The 26,202-nt window shown below is 42.5% G+C and overlaps 1 protein-coding gene across 1 annotated transcript in view; it reads right to left on the minus strand.

Moving 5' to 3' along the window:
- Positions 1–12,944: 12,944 nt before the first annotated feature.
- Positions 12,945–26,202, minus strand: part of APLN (apelin) — a 48,012-nt gene continuing 34,754 nt past the window's right edge. Inside the window, exons 2-3 of the mRNA XM_078688438.1 lie at positions 19,569–19,740; positions 12,945–14,961 (exon numbers count right to left, since the gene is read on the minus strand). Coding sequence (XP_078544564.1) covers positions 19,574–19,740 — 167 coding nt within the window. The 3' untranslated portion in view covers positions 12,945–14,961; positions 19,569–19,573. The remainder of the gene's footprint in view (positions 14,962–19,568; positions 19,741–26,202) is intronic.

Here is a 26,202-nt window from a genome sequence, read left to right on the forward strand (position 1 = left end):
CGGCGGGAAAGTCCATCTGCATTACCGTGCTGTAAGCCTGCTTTATGTTCCACTGTAAAATCTAGTCCCTGCAGAGATATGGACCACCTGAGCAACTTTGGATTCTCACCTTTCATTGCCATAAGCCACTTGAGGGGCTTGTGATCTGTCTGAACCATAAACTTTGCACCAAACAAGTAAGGCCTGAATCTTCGAAGGGTCCACACTATGGCAAAGCATTCTTTTTCAACTCCAGACCAGTTCTGCTCCCTGGGGAGTAGTCGGCGGCTGATGAAGGCCACCGGATGCTCCCTTCCCTTTTCATTGAGCTGGGCAAGAACTGCCCCAACTCCCTTGTCTGAAGCATCTGTCTGCACAATGAAGGTCTGACTGTAATCAGGGGCCTTCAACACAGGTGCATTGCATAGTGCAGTCTTCAATTCATCAAATGCCTTCTGACACTCTTCAGTCAAGATCACCTTCCTTGGCTGCTTCTTAGCAGGCAGGGTGTCCCCTGTGTCTGTGTCAAGTGAACAGACAGGCGTCAGCCCAGGGGTAAGTGAAAAGAGACGGGACAATCTCCCCAGCAGCTCTTTACACTCCACCTGCTGTTCAGGTGTCAGTTCAGAGGCAAGCTTAACTCCCTCAACTGAACCATCCTTCTCATCACCTTGCAATAAGTCAGGGAGGGGCTCACTCTCCTCTCCTGACTCTTTAGCCATTGCAAGTAAAGAAACCGTGTCATTCCTGGGAAGACACACCACCCTCTCTAAGTGTACCTCCACGACTGGTAGGGGAACCAAGGGTGCCTTCATCGGGCCACCAGACATGCGGCTGGCCTGACAGACCAGGCAGGTATGGCAAAACTTCTCCACCTCCTGACCAACTCCTGGCCAGTAGAACAGAGGTGCTAACCTGTCCTTTGTCTTTTTGATGCCCAGGTGACCAGCTAGGGGTACATCATGGGCTAGCTGCAGCAGGAAATTCCTGTGCACCTGAGGAACCACCAACCTTTTGCTGGTTCCTGGCTCTGGGTCAGGAGGCTCACTGTAAAGGAGTCCATCTTCCCAAGCCACCTTGTGCTTTCCAACTACTCCAGTGGAGACCTGCTCCTGAGCAGTCGTCCGCAGGCCAACAAGTGTAGGACACTCAGCCTGTGCCTTACAAAACTCCTCACGGGACGGTCCTCCTGCCGCAAGCAGCTCCTGCAGCTCTGGCAGGGACCCAGACTCCAACACCTTTTCCGCCTCAGGATGCTCAACCTCCTCTCCCACTGGAGCAGGAGGTGCCAACACCAGGACAGGTGCCTTCTCAGAATCTGCCCTTGGTCCTTGTTCTGGCCTGTTCCCCTCTAGTGTCTCTTCCGCTAGAGTTGTCCCCACTTCACTAGGAAGTAGTTTTACCTTCTGTGCCCTAGTGAGCACAGCTGATGAAATCCAGGCCATATAGGCCTCAGGGCCTGGTACTAACCCGGGTTCAACAAGATCATTCCCCAGAAAGCACCCAGCACCCTGCTTCTCTCGCACCCCGACATTGACCATGGCCTTCCTGCCATTCACCTCTACCTCCACTCTAGCAAGAGGGTACTCCATGTCATCACCACTAGCTACAAGTCCATACCCCTTGGAACCAGGAATGATCTCTTCGGGTTTGAGATATTTGCGTTCAACCATAGTCCTGTGGGCACCAGTATCCCTCATGGCAGGAACCTTCCTTCCATTGATACTTGCCACACTCATATACCCCGTTGAGTTAGGGTGAATATGCTTAAGGGCTTCTGGGTCAAGTTCCCAGATGTCCCTGGTGACTAAGTTAAACTCACTTGGGCCTCCCTTCATGTCTGCCCCCACTGAAAGCACACTTGCTATCACGGGAGCCACTGGCACCACATCCTTCACTGGGCAGCCGGGCTTTAAGTGTCCCTCTCGGTGGCACTTATAGCATTTATTCCCCTTCGGAGTGAAAGGACCCTTTCCTCCTTTCCCCTTCTGGTACTGACTAGAGACCCCGTTCCCCTTAGACTCTTGTCCTGACTGAGAGTCTTGGGAACCGTTCTGGCCCTTCCCCTCTGGTTTAGGGCAGGCCTGCTGGGAGTTCTTCTCCCCCTTGGGTTTGGAAAGGGGTTGCCCCTGCCCCCTGTTCACTCTGTTGGCAAGCCACTTATCTGCCATCACTGCACGTTTCTCAGGATCCCCCTCAGGAAGGTCAGACAAATACTGTCTGAGTGGGACAGAGCACTCCTCCTGGAGACGCTCTGCAATCATCACCTGATTTAGGGACTGGTAATCATTTGCTTCCATCCCTCTCACCCACTCATTCCAGTCTCTCACTATGTCATGGACCCAATTCTCAAAAGGAACCCCCTCTGCCTTCTTGTTCTCATGGAACCTCTGCAAGTACTGGACTGGTTTCAACCCAAACCGTCTAATCAAAGCATCCTTCATGCACTCATATGTCAGACTGTCTTTCTCAGGCATTCTTTCAATCACTTCAGTCCCTTCCCGAGGGAGGCGACTCAGTAAAGTCGCTGCTTTGGACTGACCATTAAGACCTTGAGCCTTACATGCTAAATGAAAGGCACGCGTCCAACTGAGAATATCAGTGCCAGGGACATACATGTGTATCAATTCTTTTGGTACCTTGGTGGTATTTTCCTTTCCCTGGGACTTTGAAGTGGATGCACCATCCACAGAGCTAAGCCCTCTATCATCTGCTAACTTGAGCTTCTCTTTCTCTAGGGCTATCCGCTCTTTCTCCAATTCCCTATCCTTCTCTTTCTCCTGTCTCTCCCTTTCTTTCTCCAGCATCTATTTATTTATTTATTTAAAGAGTTTTATATAGCGCTGGCTAGACCCGGAGGTATCAGAGCGCTTTACATGAGAATCAGCAATGTAACAGAAAAAGTTCAACAATTACACAATAAATAAAAAAAAATAGGTAATACAATTAGGAGAGGAGAGAAAGGAGAGAGAAAAGTAGTGGAGGGCGCAGGGGAGGTAAGAAAGGGAGGATAAGGGAAGAGACAGGCGGTAGCGAAATTTTCCACTGAGAAAATGGACCCCTATACGAGTGATGCATATGTTCCACCGATATTCAATCAAAATGTACGTCAAGGGGGTTCTACTTATGCCACCTCAAGCTCTGGAGACGTGTCAAGCGACTCAGATTCCTCACTGAGTGAAAATACTACAAATAAGAACAGAGGACGAGGTAATAGAAGAAGCTGGAAGAGCAATTTCCAAAATCAAAATCAGTTCCCACAATGGTGGCAGCCCAACCCCTGGATGTACGGGGGTCCCACCTTTCCCCAGCAAATGGGACCATTCTGTCCCCCACAAATGCAACCAGGTCCCGGCATGCAACCTTTTTTAGGGTTTGGCCCGAGGAGAACAAGGGGCAAAAGAAGACAAGGACCGGTCCAAGAAGTACATTGGGGACCGACGCCACAACCAACGATGGACCTAAGGAGTGGGAAAAAGGTACCGCAAGAGACAGCAGGACCGAGCAATGGGACAATCTCATAATTAATCTAAGCTCACAAATCCTTACAGAGGACGAGGAGAGTCTCCTAAATAGAGGCTTAGGTTTTGTGGCCACTCAGACTGGAGATCCATTCGTGGCACAAATCGAGATGGGTACGTTTTTTAGAAAAATTAGACTGCACTTTCACTTTGCCAAACAGACAAATAAAGAAAGGGACACAGTGGATAAGAACACTGGGCTAAAGAAACCCTCCACCTTCAACCCACCCACAGCCAGCTTGCCAGCAAAGGTTCTCACCATCGAACAAGCTGTTGAGAACGATGTAAAAAAAACTCTTTCAGACTCAGGTGAAACCCTTCATCAATTTACCTAAGAAGGAGCAAGAAGCCTTAACATCGAATGAAAATATAACAATAAAACCGGCCGATAAAGGCGGGGCTATTGTTATACTTGACACCACGACATATCGTAGTGAGTGTCTGAGGCAGTTGCAAGACCATAAATCATACCTTCCACTTCTGGAGGACCCAACTGAACGGCTGCAAAACACCATTGGCCATTTGGTTGACGAAGCAACAACTGAAGGGTGGATTACGTCGCAGGAGGGTCAGTACCTTCAAACTCCACACCCAACGATTCCATACTTTTATATCCTCCCAAAAGTTCACAAACCCCAAAGACCACCACCGGGACGGCCTATAATTTCAGGGATCGGTTCGATTTTAGAACCCTTGTCCACCTTTGTGGATCATTTCTTGAATCCGATGGTTAAAGAAATGCCCACATTCCTTCAGGACACAAAAGATGTCCTGAGGTTGCTCCCTGATATAGAGTTTGACACATCCACTGATATCCTTGTGTCTTTCGACGTGGAATCTTTGTACACCTCGATACCACAAACCGAAACTCTCGAGGTAGTAGGGAATCTGTTGGAACATAGGGACCTGCAGTCTATAACACCTGTCCCTTTCATTATGAGTCTTACTGAGATAGCGATGAAAGAGAATTATTTCAGGTTCGAAGACACTACCTACCTTCAAACATCTGGGACCAGTATGGGTAGTGTCTTCGCTCCTAGTCTCGCGAACCTGTATGTACATTATTTTGAGCAGGTAGATGTCTTGACACCGACCAATCCCTTCCTATCATCGCTTCGTACATGGAAGCGTACATAGACGATATTTTCGTCGTCTGGCGCGTGACAGTCGAAGGACCTCCTTGAATTCCACCAATGGCTTAATACACGCAATGCCTATCTAAAATTCACAGTGGAATACAGCAAAACACATCTGGCATTTCTAGATCTAATGATCTTAGCAACACCTAGTGGATTGGGATCTGAACTTTATAGAAAGCCCATGGCTCGTAATGCACTCTTGAGCTATGAAAGTTGTCATCCTCGTTCCCTTAGAAATAACTTACCGTTTGGTCAGTTTTGAAGGTTCAGAGAAATTGCTCCAGTAAAGAAGCATTTGAGGTACATTCTCTCAAACTCGAGGACCAGTTACAAAATCAAGTTAACAAAATCATACGCCAATCAAAGAAGTGCGCTTCGAACAATAACCGTGAAGCACTCCTCAAACAAACACCACATAAAGAGAAATCCTCCAGAATCACTTTTGTGAACACGTTTAACACCAAATCAAACCAGGTTCAGAAAATTGTCCAGAAACATTGGTCAATCCTGAACACGGTGGAGACAGTTTACCTATGCCCCTCTTTGCTTTCAAGAGAGGACAAAATTTAAGGGATAAACTTGTACATACAAGACCAAGGAGCAAACAAGTTAGACCAGTCGGCACCTTGTGGGACCTCCCTCCGGTCGAAGGCCACCATCCTTGTGGCATGTGTTCAGCCTGTCCCCAACCGAGTTACAAGATGGCTGCCAACACTTTCTGGTTTGAAGTGTTGGCAGCCAATCAGCCAATTGGTAAAAGGAGGGAAAAGGAGAAAACAATAAGTTGAAGAGTTAGATGGGCATGGGTAGGGTAACTACATAAAGACAGGAAGTCTTTAAGGCAGCTGCCTTAAGGGGGCGCATGCTATTGGAAGTGACAGTCGTCATTGGAAGAATGCCTGTGGCACACCAGACGGTTCATGAGCAAATGAAGGAAGCTCTCATTAGGCTGTCTGGGCAGAAACCTGCTCAATCCTGCAGAGATTCCATGACTGCAAGATAGCGAATGGTATTCCATTTAAGACTTGGATTCATGGAGTATTGCATGATTGGAATGAGTGGGAAAGAGGGATGAAGACCAAGGATTTTCAGTCCCTTAACCAGTTGATGTTGACAGAGCGACTCAAGGAGGAGTGCTTTACCCCACTTAGGGCAATACCTGTATGGTCTGACAGAGAGGGATGCAACAAAACGTGCAGTATTAGCTGATATTTGGTTAGCTAAGGGAGTTCACAAAGTGCTGGAGCAGCATGGTTCTATGCCAAAGGGGGGAAGTAACTCTCCACAGACTGGTTCCAAACCAGAGGGTAAGGTCCTGGGTAATGCTCATGGGACTCAAGAAGGATCCAAGAAACATGAGAATGGTAATGGTGTGTCTGGGAAGAAGCATCATGAGAAGGGAAGGCACGGAAGCCCTTCTATGTTCAAAGTGGTAACTTGTTTAATGTGCTACAAGGTGGGACACTATAAAAGAGACTGTCAAGAGAAGAGACTTGACACAGCCACACCCTGATTGCAAGCATGTGACGTATGTGTGAAGGTAACTGAGAGGGACGAGTTGCGCTCAACCTAGTAGCTATGGGCATTTGGAAGAGGGACCCAGTTGCAGTGAAGCACATCAATCCTAACACAATGGGATTTGTACAGGAAGTTAGGCCAAGTGAGGTCTTATATGGGTCAGGGGTGCGGCCTGGGGCCCCAGACTTTCATGGGGGCCACATTCAGCCAAAGATTAATGAATATCTGTGAAATATGGGAGACTTGAGGGCCCCTCACCACATCCTTGAGGGTGGCATTATTTTGAGGTACACCACTGCTCACATTCACCAGTGGCTTGGGATAGCAATCATATGTCTTCCGTGAACAAATGAAGGCAGGGGCCCAATTTACACCAGACATTAAGTAATGGTGCCAGTCTCACCAATACACACACACTGCCATACAAACCGAGGAAGGTAAAAACTTGCACTGCACGTGCCAGTCTCTGTTTGCCCCATACAGCCGCACCCCTCTCCAGAAAACCCTAGAAGTGGGTCACAAGTCTGAAGAGGCCTTGGTGTTGACTGGATTTGCTCCAGTAGATAACAGAGCTCTGTAGCCTGCCTCTGGCGCCTCTGAGAGGACCGCAGAGCGAATAGTTCACATTTTTTTTTAGAAAAGTAGGGGCACAAGTGTCAGCAAAGTGAGAGGTGAATAAATATTTACTTCCAGAAATAAGTGTCTCTTTTAATTTCGTCTCTTTATTATAAATATGTTTTTACACAGTACAGGTTCTACAGAGCAGAAAACGATGGAAAGTGTATCTTTACGCCTAAACTCTTCCATTCATATAATTTAGAATTTTATAAGAATTATAAAACAACTTTAATATTTATATAGGCATCAGCTATATTTCTATTATGGTTTATGTGGGGGTCCTGATTCCCCCCGACCCACCGTCCATCCGGTGCTTTCTCTCGGCCAAACAAAGTTAACCGGAGAGAGACTCTTTGCCCCACGTTAGCAGTCAGTGTGGTCTTAAAAGCGTCCCCCGTGCAGAACGAGATGGTTGCCAGACCGTGAAGCACAAACTAAACTTTTCACTCCAATTCCAGGCAAACCTTTGTATCTCTGAACAATCAACCGGCAGAATGAAAAGATTGTAACATTATAATCCCGAGAAAGTGGATTTGGTTGATGTGCACAATCTCTTCCTTACACAAGGTACTATTGTTGAAAGACCGCTTACATGCTAAATAGTGGAGGAATACAGACGTGTCTCACCAGCACAGTCAGTCAGTGGGGGCTTGAGTCCACATCAGAACAGGGAGATGCCTTGAGATCTTAATTTGCCAAAATAAAATAAGTGAAAGAAAGGCAATGTTGGTGAAATGTCTTATCGTGAAAACGTATACATTTCAAATGCTGCGTGGTCATTTTAGCGTATAAAATGAATCAAATGGAAGTCTTAAATGCAAAAGTAAAGCAAAAGGCACATATGGATTACATTTTCCAGACCTGATGCTGTGTCATGACTGGCAGGGGCCGCAAGTAGATGTCACGTTTAAAGAGAAAACCGTGGGGCATATTACCAACAACTAGCGATAATTTTTGTCTCTAACTTGTTTAGAGACAAAAATTATCGCCGCACATCGGCGATTTTTATCGCAGATAAACCTTGCTATTAGCAAGGTTTATCGCAAATGCGATAAAAAACGGCCGCAATGCATGAATATCGCTGAAAAGTCAGCGATATTCATGCATTATCAAGCAAATGCTCTTAGCCATGTTATCCACCTCCCATTGGATAACATGGTGAAGAACTGCTCAGGGCAGGTGTTAGCTTTTGGAGATATTCGCGCTTAGCGCGAATATCTCCAAAAGTTGGTAATAGGAGATAGCGATGTTAGCGACTATTTCCAGTCGCTAACATCTTGGCACGCCCACTTTGCATGTCATTAGTGATAAATATCACTGACATGCAAAGCGGGGCCCAAGATGGTCACTATCTCCTATTAGCTGTCACTAACTGGTGTTAGCGACAGCTTGGTAATAGGGAGATAATTTTATCTCCGCTTTCTTGGCTTTTAAAGCCAAAAAAGCGGAGATAAACCCCCTTGATAATATGCCCCCGTGTTTTTCCGAATTGGAGTAATTGATAATGTATGGAAGTCGAATATATACTGAGAATTCTGGTAGGATCTCTGCTATAGCCCTTCCTGCTATCCAAAATGGTGCACAGACATAATATCGACTCCAAAATATCGTCTGGACAGAATATCGAGTTTTAAATATCGTTTGGAGAAAATATCGACTAGACAGAATATCGACAGCCAAAATATCGTTTTTAAGGTAAGTGAAGTAATATCGACTGTAAATAATATAGACAGTGAAAATATCCAAGTATATAATCTAGATAGTAAAAAATATAGTTTTTTAAATAATATTTAATTATTTATAGTGTGTTTATGTTATAATATGTGTGAAAAGTGTCAATTTATTTTATTATTTTTTTTAATTAATTATTTTTTTAATTATTGTGTAATTTAATTCTGTAGCGGGTTGTGGGTTTATAGGGGAATAGGGTGGGAAGTAATTTAATTATAATTAATTAAATATGTAAATTTATTAATTGGTAGTAATAATTAATTAATTGGTAATTAAATAATATATGTTAATTATTTAAAATTTAATTGGTAATTAATTTTATTTAATTGATTAATTGCTAATTATGTCAATTAAAATAATGTATTTTCTCTAGCGGGTTGTGGGTTTATAGGGGAATAGGGTGGGAAGTAATTTAATTATAATTAATTAAACATGTTAATTTAATAATTGGTAGTAATATTTAATTAATTGTTAATTAAAAAATGTTTGTTAATTAATTAAAATGTAATTGGTAATTAATTTTATTTAATTGATTAATTGCTAATTATGTTAAATGAAAGGGGTATTTTTAGGGTTCAGGGTCAGTTTTCAGTTTTTTGGTAAAGGGGTATTTTTAGGGTTCAGGGTCAGTTTTCAGTTTTTGGGTAAAGGGGTATTTTTAGGGTTCAGGGTCAGTTTTCAGTTTTTGGGTAAAGGGGTATTTTTAGGGTTCAGGGTCAGTTTTTAGTTTTTGGGTAAAGGGGTATTTTTAGGGTTCAGGGTCAGTTTTCAGTTTTTGGGTAAAGGGGTATTTTTAGGGTTCAGGGTCAGTTTTGGGTTTTTGGGGTACATATACAATATTGCCTATTATTTAATTAAATGTTGTTACTATATATATATGTTTTAAGAAATATGATTAAAAATATATTTTTTTTTACTTTCATTAAATATTTAATTATTAAAAGTTATTTTAAGTATTGTTAATTATATTTTAGTAATTAATTTTTTATATTAATGTAATTAAACATTGTTTTTAGTAAAGTCGATATTTTTTACAACGATATCGCCTAAAAGCTGTCGTTAACATCAGTTAGCGACAGCTTGCTAATAGAGCAATAGAATTATCGCCGCTTAGGGGCCGAAAACGGCCGCTAAACCAGCGATAATTGTCTATCGCCACCCTTGGTAATATGCCCCTAAGCTCCTTAAATTCCAGATCTCACTGTGTGTGATGTGCTGGGTATACCTGGGCCCAACCAAGAATTGAAGCTCATTGGTGAAGTTGTATGTCAGAATATTGATGCAATAAATATCATTTTGACATATACATAGGGGGATATGTACAATAGAGCATGTCGTTAGCCTCCTGGCTTAACGACACACTATGCCAATTCGGAAATGTAAGGCTGCACAATATTTACAAGAATGTGGTGTAGCCTTGCAATTCCCCCGGCGATGGCCCTAAGTTGAACAACTTAGCGCCAGCGCAGGCACCCTTGCACCAGAGTGCAAGGGTGTCTGTGTGCAGGGGAGGATTATTTATGTGTAGGAAGGTGTCCCTTCCTGCACATAAACAATCATAACATGCCATTTTGTAACTTTCATGTGTTGTGCTTCATGGAGCACACTTGAAAGTTACAAAATGGCATTTTTTAAAAAGGTTTGTTTATGTACAGGAAGGGGCACCTTCCTGAACATAAACAAACCATGGCATTTTGCTTTTTCCATGTGTGCTGCACAAGGCAGCACACATGCAAAAAGCAAAAACGAGGAGAAATAATGTATTTCTCCATGTTTTGCCAACTTAAGACCAGGGTTTTCCTGGTCTTAATTTTGGCGCTGCCTCCTATGTATGCCACCAATGTACATAGGGGACAGCGTCAAATAAAATGGGTGTTGAGGTGGAACACCCACCACAACACCCACTGCATTCCCCTTTTCACGCTAAAAATAGCTGAAAGGGTACCTTATGTACAAGGCAGCGTTAACCACGTTAAGTGGCTTGACGCTGCCTTGTACATAAGACAAGGCCCCTATCACCATGGGAACGTTCCCATGGCGATAGGGGCTTGTACATATGCCCCATAGCGTCCTATATTTTGTTTACAAAAATATCATTCCATCGCGTGTAGATTTTCAGTCATTATCTCCGGTTGGGTGATATTTTTGTAAACAATATTTAGGGCACAATATTTATATCAGACATTATTTTGACAGTGATCTTCTGGTTCCGTACCCTTCAGGGGTGCCACTGTCCAGTCCCTCCAATCAGGGCCCGGTTTAGCGCTGGGGCAACAATCTTTTTTTGGCACCCACCATGACCTCTTCGGATTCCCTCACTATCACCCTGCAAAAGTGCCCCTCATCTCTCCATAGCGCCTCTCTCCCAAACATTTAATTGGTTTTAAAGCACTTGTAAAGGCAGACTTTACGAATCCACTCAGCACGCCACATAAAATACAGATCTGTTCTTTGCAGCAGGCATCTGCGCTACTTTATGTCAAAACTGCCACTAGACAAAACTCCAATCGTTCTCTCTAGCCGGAACATTATTCACAAGAGTTATCTTGATATCTTTATGCCTGAAAGCTGAATGCCCAAGGAACTCTGCAGCAGGTGCTTTTAAATTGTAAGTTATTGCTAAACACAGCTCCTCCCCTGAGGTCAGGGTTCCCCCTCCAGATCAGTGCCCTGGGCAGCCGTACCATTCTTACCGCCCTAAAGCCGGCCCTGCCTCCAGCTAGGATTCGCCCGCTGACTAAGCTAATCAAACCCTCTGTGGTAGGCAATGGACATATGCTCCCTGCAATGACCGTTCTGAGGAATATAATGCACTCCGTGACCCCGATCATGAGTATCATGGATTGATGGCTATTATTTTCTGACCCCGGAAGTACTGCTACTGGAGATTCTAGGAATTACAGGGACAGAAAAATAACGGACATTACACATTTCAGCAAAAAAATTCTCTGTGTGAAAAAAAAACTCTTGTAATTCTGGTCAGCCCAGTTACTGTTATTACTGGGCCTATCGGAATTTATGGGCCACTCATAATGTGGGGCTGAGAGTCTTTTGGTTTTACAAACAGCCACCGAGTGTTGACAAACTTGTACAATCCCATGACTGGATATACTCCCTCTGGAACTGCTCTGAGCTTTACTGGTGGTCTTGTATGTCCCATTCCGGTAGCTGGGAAGCGAGCCACAGGTGAATGTTTGACATTGTTCAACATTCTGTCCATCGATTGATCTTTTTGTGTTCACACACTTGTCACATTTGTTGGTATCACAGCACGTTTGCATAAAATGAGACTGCTGCATTGCTAGATGGTGACGCAAAGTCTCCCACATATGATATACCAAGGAACAACTATGACCTGTGAACAGTTTTAAACCTGCACTGCTCACTGAGTGCAATCAAACCCTTTTGTTTCTTTCTGGGGTATCTATTTTAAGTTGCCCCTCATCTCATGCCTGTTTATCCAGATGAACAAAAGGGCAATATTACGTGACTCCATAGTGAGGTGCTGTGGACCTGCATGTGTACTAGACTTATGGGCTCGAAAGCAAACATGCCTGCTCTGCTTGGGATATCTGCTTCTGGTAACCTCAGGTGCTTCTTTATTTGTGGATGAGGTGTTTGCAGGTTGGTCTGATTTTGGCTGCAGTCTCCCCCCAACTCGTCCCTTTTCCCACCTCTTCCTTGGTTGCAGAATCAGGTCCTGGAGCAATTGATCAGTCCAGAATGAATACTGGTATTAGAGTCCAATGTTTCTTCATGTTGTTGTGGTATTGAGGAGTTCGCCCCAAAGGATTTAACTATTTTGCTGATTCCTGGGCAACATTAACTGTGCCGGTCTTCTATAGTTGTAGCACCAATGAGCATTTGTTCTGCATGAATATCTATATCAGCTATAAAGCCCTGCCATCTTGTAAACCAATGGGGAAAAATGTCTTCAAAGTTCCCATGCGCATTTATGACTTCATATTAAAGGCCGTAAACATATTGGCCACAATACCTACACATTAACATCTACAAAACATCACTGAATGCCACATCTTCATAAAATCAAGCAAAATATGATAATACAATTTCAGTTTATTTGGAAACAAGAGAGAAGTTCTTCTAAAAGCTCTTTATATGAGCTATCACATAACAGAGATATTCAACTGTATTTTCATTCCTTTTTCATCCTTGAGAGGGACCGCTCTGCAGGTTGCAGGATTACCACCCATGTTTGCTTTGTAACTCGCTGTACCGCCCCACCTGTAACCCTCCAGAAGAGGACCAGGTTGTTGATCTCATGTAACTGGTAAGACATAATCATTCACTTTATCAGTTGGGAATTAAAGGCAACAGAAGGCCGTTCCCATAGTTACAGCAAGTTATCTAAACAAGGTTAAAGATTACAAATCCTTGGGGTGTTAACCCTCCAAAATAAATAAAATTGAGCTAAAAATTTTAACAAAAATAATTTTATTTTCAAGTGTATATACATACATAATGCAATGGTTCGATCAAGGGGACGAGTGCGGTTGGAGGTCATAACAATGCTGTACATATCTTTTAAGGGTTCGAATTTTGAAGGTTACATGTCTGAGGAGGTATATTCCTCCGTTTGACTTAAAGTGCTTTTCAAAAGTATCCACTCATTAATACTGAATCACACAGGACAGCCAACAGAACCTAACTGGAGATCACCATTTTCCTGTAGGGCAGGAGCACAACAGAAAAGGTCCTCGGATACTGGGATAGTTTCAGTCATGTTGTCCTCTCTTTGGGTTTCGGTCTCCAACTGGACATGAGAGTTTGAGTACAGACTGTGAGGAACTGAACCTCATTTCTGAGGTAGGGTATTATAGTATACTGTTGTGTGGCAACTAACAGACCACTGCCCCCTCCCAACTTTCCAATTCCATGCCACAACTTCTGGCCCTGCAGTTTCATGTTTGGTGCAACGTTGGAATTGTTTCCCTGCCTGCAGTAAATGGAACATGTGCAGGCTTTTTATTGGATTAACACCACAGCACAGATGTCATTGTTATTTTTTAAGAGTGGGTGCAGTTCACTCGGTTCATCTGGCATTAATAGTCAAGTGCTATGTGTTGGATTTAATAGAGAGTATTCCTACTGCTCTCATGAGGATGTCCTGCCTCCCATGTAATACTGTTCCTTTTATTTTGTTTGCAACATCACACTTCATGACATATTTCATGGTACTGCACAAGTCCATTGTATCACAGTACAGAATACACAGGCACGCAACACGAGCACGCCATCAATCTGCAATATGAAATTACCAGATGGCTGCTGAATATTTGGAGAAGCAAGATGGCTACTTTACACTCATTATTGCCTTGGAACAATTTTTCTATTTTCATAAAGAAAACAGCACCATACTTCATTAAAATCTCATAAGCTGAGCATTAACAAAATTCGCATGACTTTGTCCCATGTGTGAAGATCTAAAGCTCAGGATTCCCACTATCAGTCTCCAATATTGTCCAGTAAATAAAGGACAGTTCTGCAGGGAAATTGGACAACTGTTGCTGCAGCTACTGTAACTGCTTTGTGCTTATGTCTAACAGTATAAATAATACAGTAGATTTGGAAATGAGAACTCCTTTTGGTCAAGATGGAGAATGGCTCTGACGTTTTACCTCTTCCTTTGTGATTTTAGAAAATGGAAACATCATCATGCTCTCTCGGTTCTTCTTTCCCTCACTGATGCAATCAAGGGTTTGTTCTTGGAGAAGGAGGCATGGATTGCTTAGTTGAAGGTCTGCTACATACATACACATACAAGATTACACATTTCATCATCATCATTTAGGAGTTCCTATTTTCCCCAACAGATCTGCAGAAACCTTTAGAGAAATATGACATTATGGACCTATTCTCCAACAGATGAATAGCAAAGTTTCTGGGTTGTCTTGAGGACATTATTTGAGAAATGGATAATAGCTCACCTCATTGACATCCCAGGTGAGTACATTTATCAATCACACCGATATGGTACTTACATATACTCTAAGAAACCTCTAGGTAATATTGAACTATATACAATATAATGCCCTGCCACACTTGCAGGTTATGAGGGGATGGCGAGAGGAAGTATAAGTTAGACAGGGTTCTTGACAGAAGAACAAAGTGCAGTAACTTTTCCCAGCAGACGTTTCAAGAAGTGAACCAAAAAGAATCATGGAAACAATGAACTTGTTGCTCGTCCACATAGGTCCACATAGAGTCAAAACTGTCTCCATCAAAGCGACTGTAAAAGGTGCAACAGTCCTTTAATTCATGACGACAGAGGAAGGTCTTTGAAGAAAAGTCTGGTATATATCTTGTAGAGAAGATTCATCAGCGGCTGGTACAAGGCAATTACGATTTCTCTTAGCTAGTCAAAGATTCCTCACTGCTCCAATACAGACAAGCAGACACAGGAGATGACTGGGATATCTTCTGTTGCAGGGCAGCTGAAGACAAGAGGAGAAGCATGTCATTAGTACTGTGCATTGCAATTAATATAAAATCTAAATAAATCTCAACAAAGTTTAGAAAAGTCATGCTGGTATTTAACAACAAGCATTGCGTGAATATATAAGAAACAAAGAGCAAAGGTAAGGTTTCATTATAGCAGAACTCGGTCTCGCTACTTCACTAAGATTAAGAGTATGGTTTAGCTAAGGAAACTTGATCATCTAAAGTTCAAATTTAGTTTAGGTTGATTAAACATGACAAGAGCAATGCATGCCCTGTAGATGTCCTAAAAAACCTTTCCGCATTAATGAGCTAAAGTGAGACGTCCACATAATCAATCTAAATTATATGTCTGTCTAGGAAAACCACACATTAGAAAGAACATCTTCCAGAATGCAGTTGCTTTTGCCAAAGTGCCTTCAATCACATTATCAACAACAGATGATGCACAAAGTGAACCCTGAGTTATCTATGATGCCACCTGGGATACCAAGGTAGTAACCACGGTTCTATGTATCTAGATGGTTACTAATCCTGAAGTCTTTACTAGAGAATTATGTCGCTCCTTATCACTGCTTGATGAGACCTGCCTACTACCATTAGACCAGTCCTTTATGTCACTGTTAGAGTTCATATAGGCTGATATCGTTGAAACAAGTGGATTAATATTGTGCATAACCTATAGAGCCATCCTCTCACTACCTTCATGCTGTTGGTGCATCCTTGGCCCTGGGGCTACCATGCTATTAAAACATCCACAGCACCATAGTCACTTATTTTTTTCCAAAGTCCTATAGCGCTGCACATCAAGGAAGCTTCTATCAGCGTAGCTTTTCTCCCAGATTAATTTGCATGTCCAAGTGGAACCTCTCTCGGATGTCAAGATATGGATGCCCGAAAAGCAGTGTAGTACTTAGGCCAACAGATACCAACAGGAGATAGACATTCTATTTCAATCTGATGTGCAACCAGTTCAAATCAATATTCGTTCTCAGCTGGCGTGATGCCCGGGACCAATTATCTCCAGCATCGGCTTATTCAATAGTACCTAAAATAGAACAACTCCTGATGATTAGGAATTCTTGCAAATGTATTGGTATGCCATTATCAGTCTTAGGTGAGGAGTAGGTGATCCAGATAGAGTCTCTAGAAGGCATCCCTTTCTCAAAACCTTAACTCATTTGAACAATGGATCGCTAATATATTACTAATGCACTATAATGTCTATCCCTGTTAAGGTTATCCCACAGATCACTCAAAACGACCAACATTAACTAATTTCCTCTGGAAACAAAACTCCATCCTAATTGACTTCCTCAAAGCACTGGAATCTACAATCGGTCCCGCGGCTGAACATCCTTGCTCCTGTCAAAAAGATCTCTAAAGGTCTTACAACAATGTGTCCAATCGAATGCAGCAAGCTGTCTTGTTGAATTCCATACAGCTCTACACTAATACCCTTCTTCATCAACACACATCAAAAGGTGTCCAGTCATTTGTGCTATCCTCTGTAATTACGTGGATTACATGGAATGCACTCTCAGAATAAATACAAATCCTCTCAAGGACTCCATCCGCATGAAGAAAGTTAAGAGTTAGAGTGCTCAGTGTTATACAACCAACTCATGCTCAAAAGTGAAGAAGACAGAACTAATTCTCCTAGTTAATGCAGAGCTGACTATTTCACAACTAACTTGGTTACTTAGCCTTCATCCAAATTAACTCCTTTTTAAAATAATCTGTTATAGTTAAACTCAAATTTATCACTCAAACCCAAAATCAACTATCCTATCAAAGCATATTTTTGATTCTAAGGTTTAATACAAGTGTCCCCCTTATTTGCCTTTCCCACAAATAGTTGAAGATACAGTTTCCAGGGTACTGTACGACCTAAACTATTTAAATAGGCACTGTTTTGGCATCTGAAATTCCAATTAAGAGACTCCACTGAGTTCAAGGTCCATAACCAGACCTTTGCATCATCTGAACGCAGGAGATTACTTCTCCAAGACTCTCCTCGCTCTTCACAGGCTACCGATGCACTCTATAGGAAGACACAGAGCTGTTCACCGAGGAGAAACTGAATACCTACACATATACTAATCAAATGAGTTAATAGCTGCACCCTCCGATTGGCTTCTGTAATGCACCTCAACATACCAACACTTCACAAAGCACCCGCAGGAGCAAAAGTGACAGCATGGAAGGAGTCTTCCCTCCCTGCTTCTGGGACATTCAGTTGATAGTGAACAGAGAAGAAAGTCTCATGTGGATAAGGGAAGTGCATGCTCCTCTATGATAAGACTAGGAGAATCCTGCACTCTTTCTCAAAAAGGATATATTCTGTTGCATTGCAGGGATGAATCCATAAACTGACTTCATTAATTATTTCCTGGATAGTCTTCTTTGAGTATTCATCAGACATTGATAAAAGTCTGTGTCCAAACTGGGGGGATGGGGTGAGCAAAAGAATGATGGATTAAAGCTAGATCTTTGTGACTGGCGGTGAATGTTTGCATTATTCAGCATCCCGTCCATCATTTGTTCCTTTTGCTTTTGTCTCCCAAAGTGGGAATGGTGTGCCCAGACATGGGTCCCGTTCTCACTGCGCCACTGGATTCAAGCTAGCATGGCTGATGTGGGGTGATGCCCCGAGACCGGTGTCAGGATGCTTGTTTCATGTCCAGAGAGGACATGGCTCGGCAATTTGTTCTGGGCTGTTACCATGAAGGCTGATTTGCATATGGTGGGTCCAAACTTGGGTGGTGTGGTGAGCAAAAGAGCGATGGATTAAACCCAGATCTTTGTGACTGTTTGCATTGTTCAGCATTCCATCCTTTTGTACACCAGACATTGAATCCATAAACAGCAAAAAATGCGTTCTGTTTTAGGAAATTGGATTTTTGCAGAGAGATTTTGCTTTTATTTAATAGCATATATTAACTTTTACAGTTAGATATGGAGTAATGAAATGGATATGTTTCACAAACAAAATAGCATGTAGAATGAAGATCCTTATAAAGACTTGAAGAAGATAGTGTTACTTTTAATCAACAGGTGCTACGGCCATTCCACAAAAGCACACAGACAAGAACATAAAACAAGGCCGGGGCGTACCCGTGTGCTGCATCCTTTTGCCTTGAGTTTAAGATCCCAAGGGGTATGGTTCCTAACAATCTAGAGTTGTCAATATTGTATACTACCCTCCCACAATATTGTTCTCCTGGCAACCTCCCTAAAACCGGGGGGAAAAAACAGGGTCTTTCATATAGATATGTTCTGCCCTCATGTGGTTCCCTGTGTGTGCTCTAAGGAGATATCTGAAGCCTCTTTCTTGTCTACCATTTAGAGAGATATCCGAAGTCTCTTTTTTTCTTTGCTTTTTGCCTTCATGCAACTTGTGCACTTTTCCGGACATCAAGGCCTGCCGAAAACTAGTCAACACATAGGTTTCTTCACTAGAGCTCCTGTCATAGGGGAACACTCCATTACCTTATTGCACACATGGGCATGGCGGTTACTTCGACATGGTGAACAGTAGCACATGGTTCTCATAACCTGATTCAAAGCTGTGTTGAGGATTGATGGGAAAGCCTACCTCTTTGTCCCTTTGGGCCTGTCACCTTATGTGCTCAGTTCTTCTTTATTGTTCTCTGTGGGACTGGCCTGCTTTCCTTTGTTTAAAGATCTTGAGTGCACTGCTTTTTTAAGGAGCGGAACCACTGTTAAGAGGCGATTTATCATATCTTACTTCTACATGAATGAACAGTATTTCAACTCTGCTTCATACCAAATTCTGAGCAGGTGGTCCAAGATGTAGCCTATGAAACAGTTCTATTTTAAACAAAATGCAACTGGAGGAGACTGTTTACAATTTTTTATGCTTGTAAGTTAAAGTTATCCTGCCAAATTTGCATATGCTTCCGAAATATCAGATCATGATTTGCACAATAATCTCTGCAGATTGATTGAGTTTACAATGGGCAAAATCTGCCAGAAGTGCAGGTTTTCCTGCATGGTAAACTTTAGCTGGGGGCGAGGAAAGAGATGTTACAACGCAGTTCTTATGAGAAGAAGCATTTCAAAAGTGATGAATAACTTCAAAATGATAACTTTGTGAATATTCACAAACATTTCCACAGCCTTTTCTCATATTCGGTGCCATTCTCTTCTTATGACTACATCAAGAAGGTACAATTGCTGAAAATATTATCTTTGTGATCCTTTGTTTAATTTACCTGCTAATGATGTGGTTAGGAATGGCACTGCTGTGGCGTTATTGGCCTAACCTTGTCAGTGTATGTTCTGTTTAAAAATAGACAATAATAAATACGTCCATATATATATATATATATATATATATAGAATGTTTCTCAATTGTTTGTGACTTGCTAAAGATGTGGAAAATATACCATATGCTTTTTCCTATTCGCATTTTGGTGAGATGGGAAAAATACTTATAGAGCTACAAATACATAACTACCATTGAGGGGATGCTCTAGATTTGGGAAAAGAGCATTGGAGACGAGGAGGGGTGCTAGGTATCGTGAATTATAAGGATGACGAAACAGATGAGGTGTTTAAAAAATTGTATAAGCAGTACCTGCATTAGAAAGGCATTGGCCCTTTGTGGGAGAGGCGTGGTCTTTGTCGACGATACTTCCTCCAGTTTCCCTGCCGGTGTGGCATTCCATTTCGCACTCCCTTTGGGTTTACCAGGTTTCTAATATTATCTTCCTCTGGCTCCTTTCCATTGGAGGCTTCCGCCAGTGGAGCTGTGGATAGAACAGTCTGTGTTAGTGCAAAGAGACAAGGAGGTCTACTTCTCCAACATTCTGTTTGAAAGGTTTTGAAATATGTGACCCCCACAAAAATATATTCATTCTGTCCATATTGTGTGTTTTTCAGCACCTGAACATAGGCTCATAACCTCAACGTTTGCCAAAGTGCATTCATGAAAATACTGAGGGTAAAGCCGAAAATCAAAGATTGGGCCTGGCTTTGCTAATGTTGAATTTTCAACAACATTTGCATTGCTCTCATATTTCCTCTGAAGCATATTAAAAGGTGCCTGATCTATCTGAGATTTACACCTCACGTAACATAATATAGTTGTACAGTGCACTTTCGCCCCAGTGGGTATTTTGATGCTTTTGACAGGTACCAGATAGATACTGTTACACAACTCAATGGCAGTCATTTTATAAACCTCAGAAGAATGTAAGATTGGGTTGATCCACCAGGATTCAAACCTCTAAACCTGTGGTCACATACAGATCTCGCAGCAGATGTTTTACTTCACTGAACCTCCAAACTCATAGTGTTTCATATTTCCAATAAAATTATTTAGAGATATCCAGAACATATTCCAAATGTACTAAAACTAATACTTTTTAATCCCCTTTGTATTATCATCCTAATGAGTTCCACTCTCAGGATGTCAGATCTAATCACCATAAGATACACCTCATTTGCGGTTTCTGGTCATCTTTCACCAACACTCAACTTTGAACTTTTCTTCTCTGTTGGTTGCTTGATGACTTTAGACTACCTGTCATATACACAATAAACTGCATTCTTTTGTGCTTATTTTTTCTTTATTGTACAAAGAATGCAGGCTGCTGACAACTGAATTGTAATCATCATTTTCGAGGCCAGTGCCTAAGTCCTCTTATTTAACTACCCCTTAGGTCCAGGTACGGCCATCTTCACTTCCGCACCTCTGCAAGGCCAGCAAAGAAAGCATTTGCTATTAGTCAATGACTAGCATTTTTGTTGCCATCATACACATCCTTGCTTTGAAACTCAAGTACAAGCAGCGTCTCTAGCTCTTTATTCACAAACCAAATAGCAAGTCACTTAACATGACAATTTTCACATAAGCAAAATGGAAGGTTGGTCCATCCTGCGATTTCTGCATCTCAATATACTTCAGAAATACCCGGATGGGGGATATCGGCCAGCAATATCCGCATTAACTTTCACTTACACATGCTGTAAACAGGCCTAAAGAATAGCTACGGCAAGTCTGATGCTCCCGTGAGGCAATACGACTCCCTTTCCCTCGCTCATATTAAATAATTGACGGGTGCATGAACCCACAAGGCATTTGGCGGAATGTTGAAACAGCAGATGTGACCCAGTAACATCTCAATTTCTCCCCATCGCTGCCAAGCAGAGTTGCCTCCTGTCTCCCTGGCTCCTGCCCGGTTCTTTTCCAGCTCTGCCTGCAGTGAAAGACAAGCCTGCTCGTGCATTCCACAGGGATGAGATAGTAACACAAAGTTTAGCCCCTCCAGTCCTCGACAGATGCAACAGCCACACTGTGGCCAACCAGATATCCTTCTAGAGATTGGGCAAGTGACCATTTCTCAGTTATTAGTGAGTATTAAGTGACACCTTCTTTAACATCATTAAATTATCATGACACGTGTCAGTGCTGCTTGTCGTGCAAGTTGAAATCTAGACCACCTTGCAGGGATGGCACAGCGGATCGCAGTGTGGGATAGGACCTCGAGGAAGGTCAAGGTTATCCACTGGACTCCAGTTTATTGATGAGCTATCAGATCACATCTCACGCCCATACCAATACTAATAATAATGTCATGCCCAGCAGTAAGGTCCACTGGCATTCGGCTACTCTGCAGGTGTGGCGTTTTCCATGTAAAATGGAATTTACCACACAAGCCACAAAATCAATCATCTGTTGTATATAATTATCGATTTCAACAAAGAAGAAGTTTGCTGGTAGAACCAATGCATCACAGGCTACTAGAAAAAAAGCACTAAAGTTGTGCCCCGCTATGTCATACAGTTTGCGACAATTAATTGATCACCATTTTGTTGGTGGTTGATGTAGTGCACTGTTAAACTAGTCCTGTTGAGGTGAAACTTTTGCCCAGCCAGGGTTAATTTGAGTTAAAATTTCAAATTAGCGGAATAATTCTGCCACAGAATGTTGCCATATTATTCTGCCTAATTTAATTTTCTTTAGTCAACCCTGCCTCTTCATGTAGTTATTCCTTGCTGCATAACTCCATTGGCTGCGGTCTCTGGATAATGAACACTGAAGTAGTTCTATCACCCCGTCTGTCAGAGCCTTGCATGCAATGCGTCCCATTAGCTGATACCTCCCTCGTCAGCCAGTAGGGTAAAGAGCTCCCCCATTCGTAGAAAGGCACAACCTCAGTTAATAACTTTGGCACACAATGAGCCATTATGCAAGGATTATTTTACAAGTATCTGAAGGCTGTTCTCTCTATTGCATTACACACAAAGGTCTGCTTCCTGAGATGGGCCACTGGAGTTATGCGATTGTGCAGCCGTGACGATTTTCACTTGATTATAGATTTGCTACATTTGCCACATAATCCAACATCTGCTGCATAACCTGCAAATTTTAACAAAAAACGTGTTTCTAGCTTTAACAGTTCAACAGTTACTAAGAATGCATTGACTTGACACTTGTTGCCATGCAGTGGAAGACCATTTGCAAAGGTCGATTGGTCACCTTTCTGTACCTTATTATTATAGTTGGGTGTTAAAGTGGTACTGATGAGGTGCGACTAATGCCCAGGCATTGTTAACAATTTAATAATTTACTCAACCCTGCCACATAATTTGGCCCTCCCGTGGCTCATAATTCCGGTGGCCCTGCTCCTAAGTGTGAGCTGTAAAACACCAGTCTATAAAGGCACAGTAGTATTTGATGGTGCGATGCGAGTCCAGTGTGTCTTGGAGAGCCTTATAATATTTGTGCGCTGTAATCAGGAAAAACAAAAAAGAATGGGATGGTTAAGAGCCCACAATGATTGCCAGATTTCCGAACTACTTTCCTAACAGGAACCATTGGACTGTACAATTGCTTCCCGCACACACAAGTGTTCCTTCCTCTCTTTCTCACCTTCCCCATAGCGCAGTATTAGATTTTAATTACTTGTGCTTCTAGTTTGTTTCTATTTATTGCATATTTTATACAGCACGGGCTTGGCCCAAGGGCATGAGAGAGCTTCACAAGACAGCATGAGGTACGTTGTGGTTATCAAACATAAAAAGAAAAAATTAGCAAAAGGAAAATAATGAACAAACGGGTCATACAATCAGGGATATCACAAGATAAGAAGTATTTAGCTAACCATCTCGGTAAATCAGCAGGTAAAAAACACGAGAACAGAGAGAACAAATATTTCGTAATAGGACAGATCGGTCAAGTCAACATTGGAGATGGGCAACAATCCTTACTTTAGCCACAGTGTCTCCCACATAGGAGGATTTTAAGTTCCCTCATGAATGTGAGCAGACAAGGGGTTGTGCAAAGGCCTGATGGGAGGGTGTTCCCAAACCTTGCTGCACTACTTGAGAAAGCCTGCCGTGTGCAGCATTCTTGCCTAGAAGTCAGAAAGGTTTGGGGAGGGGCTCAGGGGTATATTATCAAGGACCGGTGTTAAAATTATCGCCGTTATATCGGCAGGAAACTGCCGATAAAACGGCGATAATGGGCTTGATAATACGCCCTTGTTAATTCCCATAGAAGCCCATGTTCTGATGTTAACCTGGGCTTCTATGGGAATTAACAAGGGCGTATTATCAAGCCCATTATCGCCGTTTTATCTGCAGTTTCCTGCCGATAAAACAGCGATAATTTTATCACCGGTCCTTGATAATATGCCCCTCAGCGTTTCTAATCCTTGTTGCGCTTGACAGTTGTTCAACTTCCAGCAAGGTAGGAGATAGTGGAGTCGTGGAGGAATTATGAGCAATGTGTGGATTCTTAAATTGGGCTCTTGTATCAATGGGTAGCCATGCAGAGAGCAGAGAATAGGAGCGAAGTGGTTGAATTTCCTGTGACCTATCACAACACGTGCAGCAGCGTGCAGCACTGCTCTCAGAGGAGCTAGATAGGCGTACGGACACCAGAGAGGAGTGAGTTACTATTATCAATCCTGAAAAGAGCCAGTGCCTGGAGCACAGGTTTCAAATCATGCTCATGAATGAACTGCCTGAGGCCACAGAGTAGTCTTAGATGGCGGCCTGTGCTTTTGAACGTAGCTGAGAATTGCCCCGAAGGTCCAGATTGTTACTAAGGATAAAGCCAAATAATTTGGCATTCTCCACAGTCGCCAGATTCCAGTTCAGGGGAGAGAAGGCACTCTTGGATAGTGCAGTTACAGGCTTGGGGGGAGTTTAATAGAAATTTAGTTTTCATTGGATTAAGTTTGAAATGGTAGATAGACATTCATTTCTGATCCTATTCAAGGTTGGAGCAGAGATGACAGATGTCTTCAGGGGATGACATCTTCAGGTAGATTTTGGTATCAACCACATATTGATGATAACGGAGTCCAGATTTCTTAAAATCTTGCCAAGAGATTCAAGATATAGATCAAACAGGGTTAATTATTTCAAGTTTAGTTTAATAATTGGCCATCTGCTGGTACTATTTTCAATGTAGCTTAATAAGAAGCAATCAATCTGTTGACATTATTTTCAGTGTAGTTTAATGAGCAGCAATCTGTTGGGCATCTATAGAGTACTGCCAGTTAATGCACAGCGATACCGCTGGCCTTTCCCTGCAGAAATGTGCATAATTTAAAGGGACAGTACGCGACTGGGTGTAATCAGAAACATACCCATTCAGATCCCCTTTTCCTTTCAAATTTCTGAAATCAGTGAAATTAGTCATTTGGAAGTGGATTGGAGTATCACTTTTTGGCGCTTCAAAGTTAGATGATGAGACTCTATGGGAGTAATTGGTTATGACAGTGAAGATGACGTTGCATAGAGCTACCTAGTGCATGGAGATGGATATAGTACATGAAGAGGCCAGTGTAGAGTCAACAGGATGTGTCGGAAGGTTCCTGCGAGAAGCTAGCAAACCTATTTTTTTCATATTTAAGGTAGATCAGACCTTTCCATCGTTCTTTGGACAGTGTGAAATAAGAAAGCACAACAGCAGAAAATAAAGAGGAAGATGGGGTGTGATGGAGTGGATAACCAAGGACCCAAAGGGTGGGAGACACCGCTCCTGCTCGCTCAATGCTGGGATAGTCCCAGCCTCGTCTAAAGCAATGCTGCACCTGTGCTCATCTGACCCAACATGCTCTGCACTGGCATGCATCCCAATTTGCAGGAGCTAAGGGGTGGAAAGAGAAGCTGTATGGATGGAGTGATAGATGTCTGGAATGAGATCCTTGGTACCTCCTATGTGTGCCACGAGACAAGTTACTATCTGGATATTTGCTGGCAAGTCTGCTACCTTTCCATGCTTTATTTATTTATTTATTTTATTTTGAAAGTTTTATATAGCGCGAACAAGATCTTTGCAGATATCAGAGCGCTTTACAAGGGCATGGGGATAAAAATACAAGGTAATAAAGCGTATATACAAAGTAATATATGAGGTAGTTAGGTACAAGGTGCTAGTTACATAGGTAGGTCAAATGACATGAGGTAGGTCACAGGTGAGGTAGTGTCGGTACACTGTGTATAGACAAACAATTGCGTCAATAGTATAAAGTACAATAATAAGGAGCATATACTTGCTTAAGCGTGTTTAGAATACTTAGAGTTTGAAGGTGGGCAAAGTTGAGGTGGGTGTGTGCAGGATGTATAGTCCCACAGGTGCGATAGTAGTAGGGAAGTAGGGATCGTTGAGGTGGAGAGGGTAAAGTGTGCAAAGTCAACCAGGTGCGTCAGCAATATAACAATACACATAATCAACCAGGTGCATCAAACATTATAACCAAATACAAAGAGTGAACGTGTACAGTTAAGTAATTCGATAATACGGGTGGTACAGTAGACCACGGGTCGGGCAGGACTTACAGAGCAGATTCATGAGTGATACGGAATAGTAGATCATGTGTATTTTGCCATGAGGATCGCTTTAACTTCTTTCTTAAAGATTGTGTTGGAGGAGATGAGCCTTGTTTCAGGAGGGAGAGAGTTCCAGATCCTGCGTGCCATTCCTGAAAAGGAGCGTTTATAAGTTTTTTCCTTCCGAAATCTTTGAGGTTTCAGCAAAAGATTGTTTGTGCTTCTAGTAGTTCAGGAGCCACCCGAAATTGTCAGCTTTTGAGTGAGGTAGGCGGGTGAATTCAGGTGCACAGCCTTGTGCGTCATGCATGCGATTTTTAGTTGTATTCTGGCTTCAAAAGGTAGCCAGTTCAGTGATTTAAAGTCCGGGGAGATATGCGAGTGTTTTTTTGAGCCTGTGACGAGTCTCGCTGCGGCTTTAT

This window comes from Lissotriton helveticus, chromosome 4_1 (genome assembly GCF_964261635.1).
Source record: "Lissotriton helveticus chromosome 4_1, aLisHel1.1, whole genome shotgun sequence".
Lineage (NCBI taxonomy): Eukaryota > Metazoa > Chordata > Amphibia > Caudata > Salamandridae > Lissotriton > Lissotriton helveticus.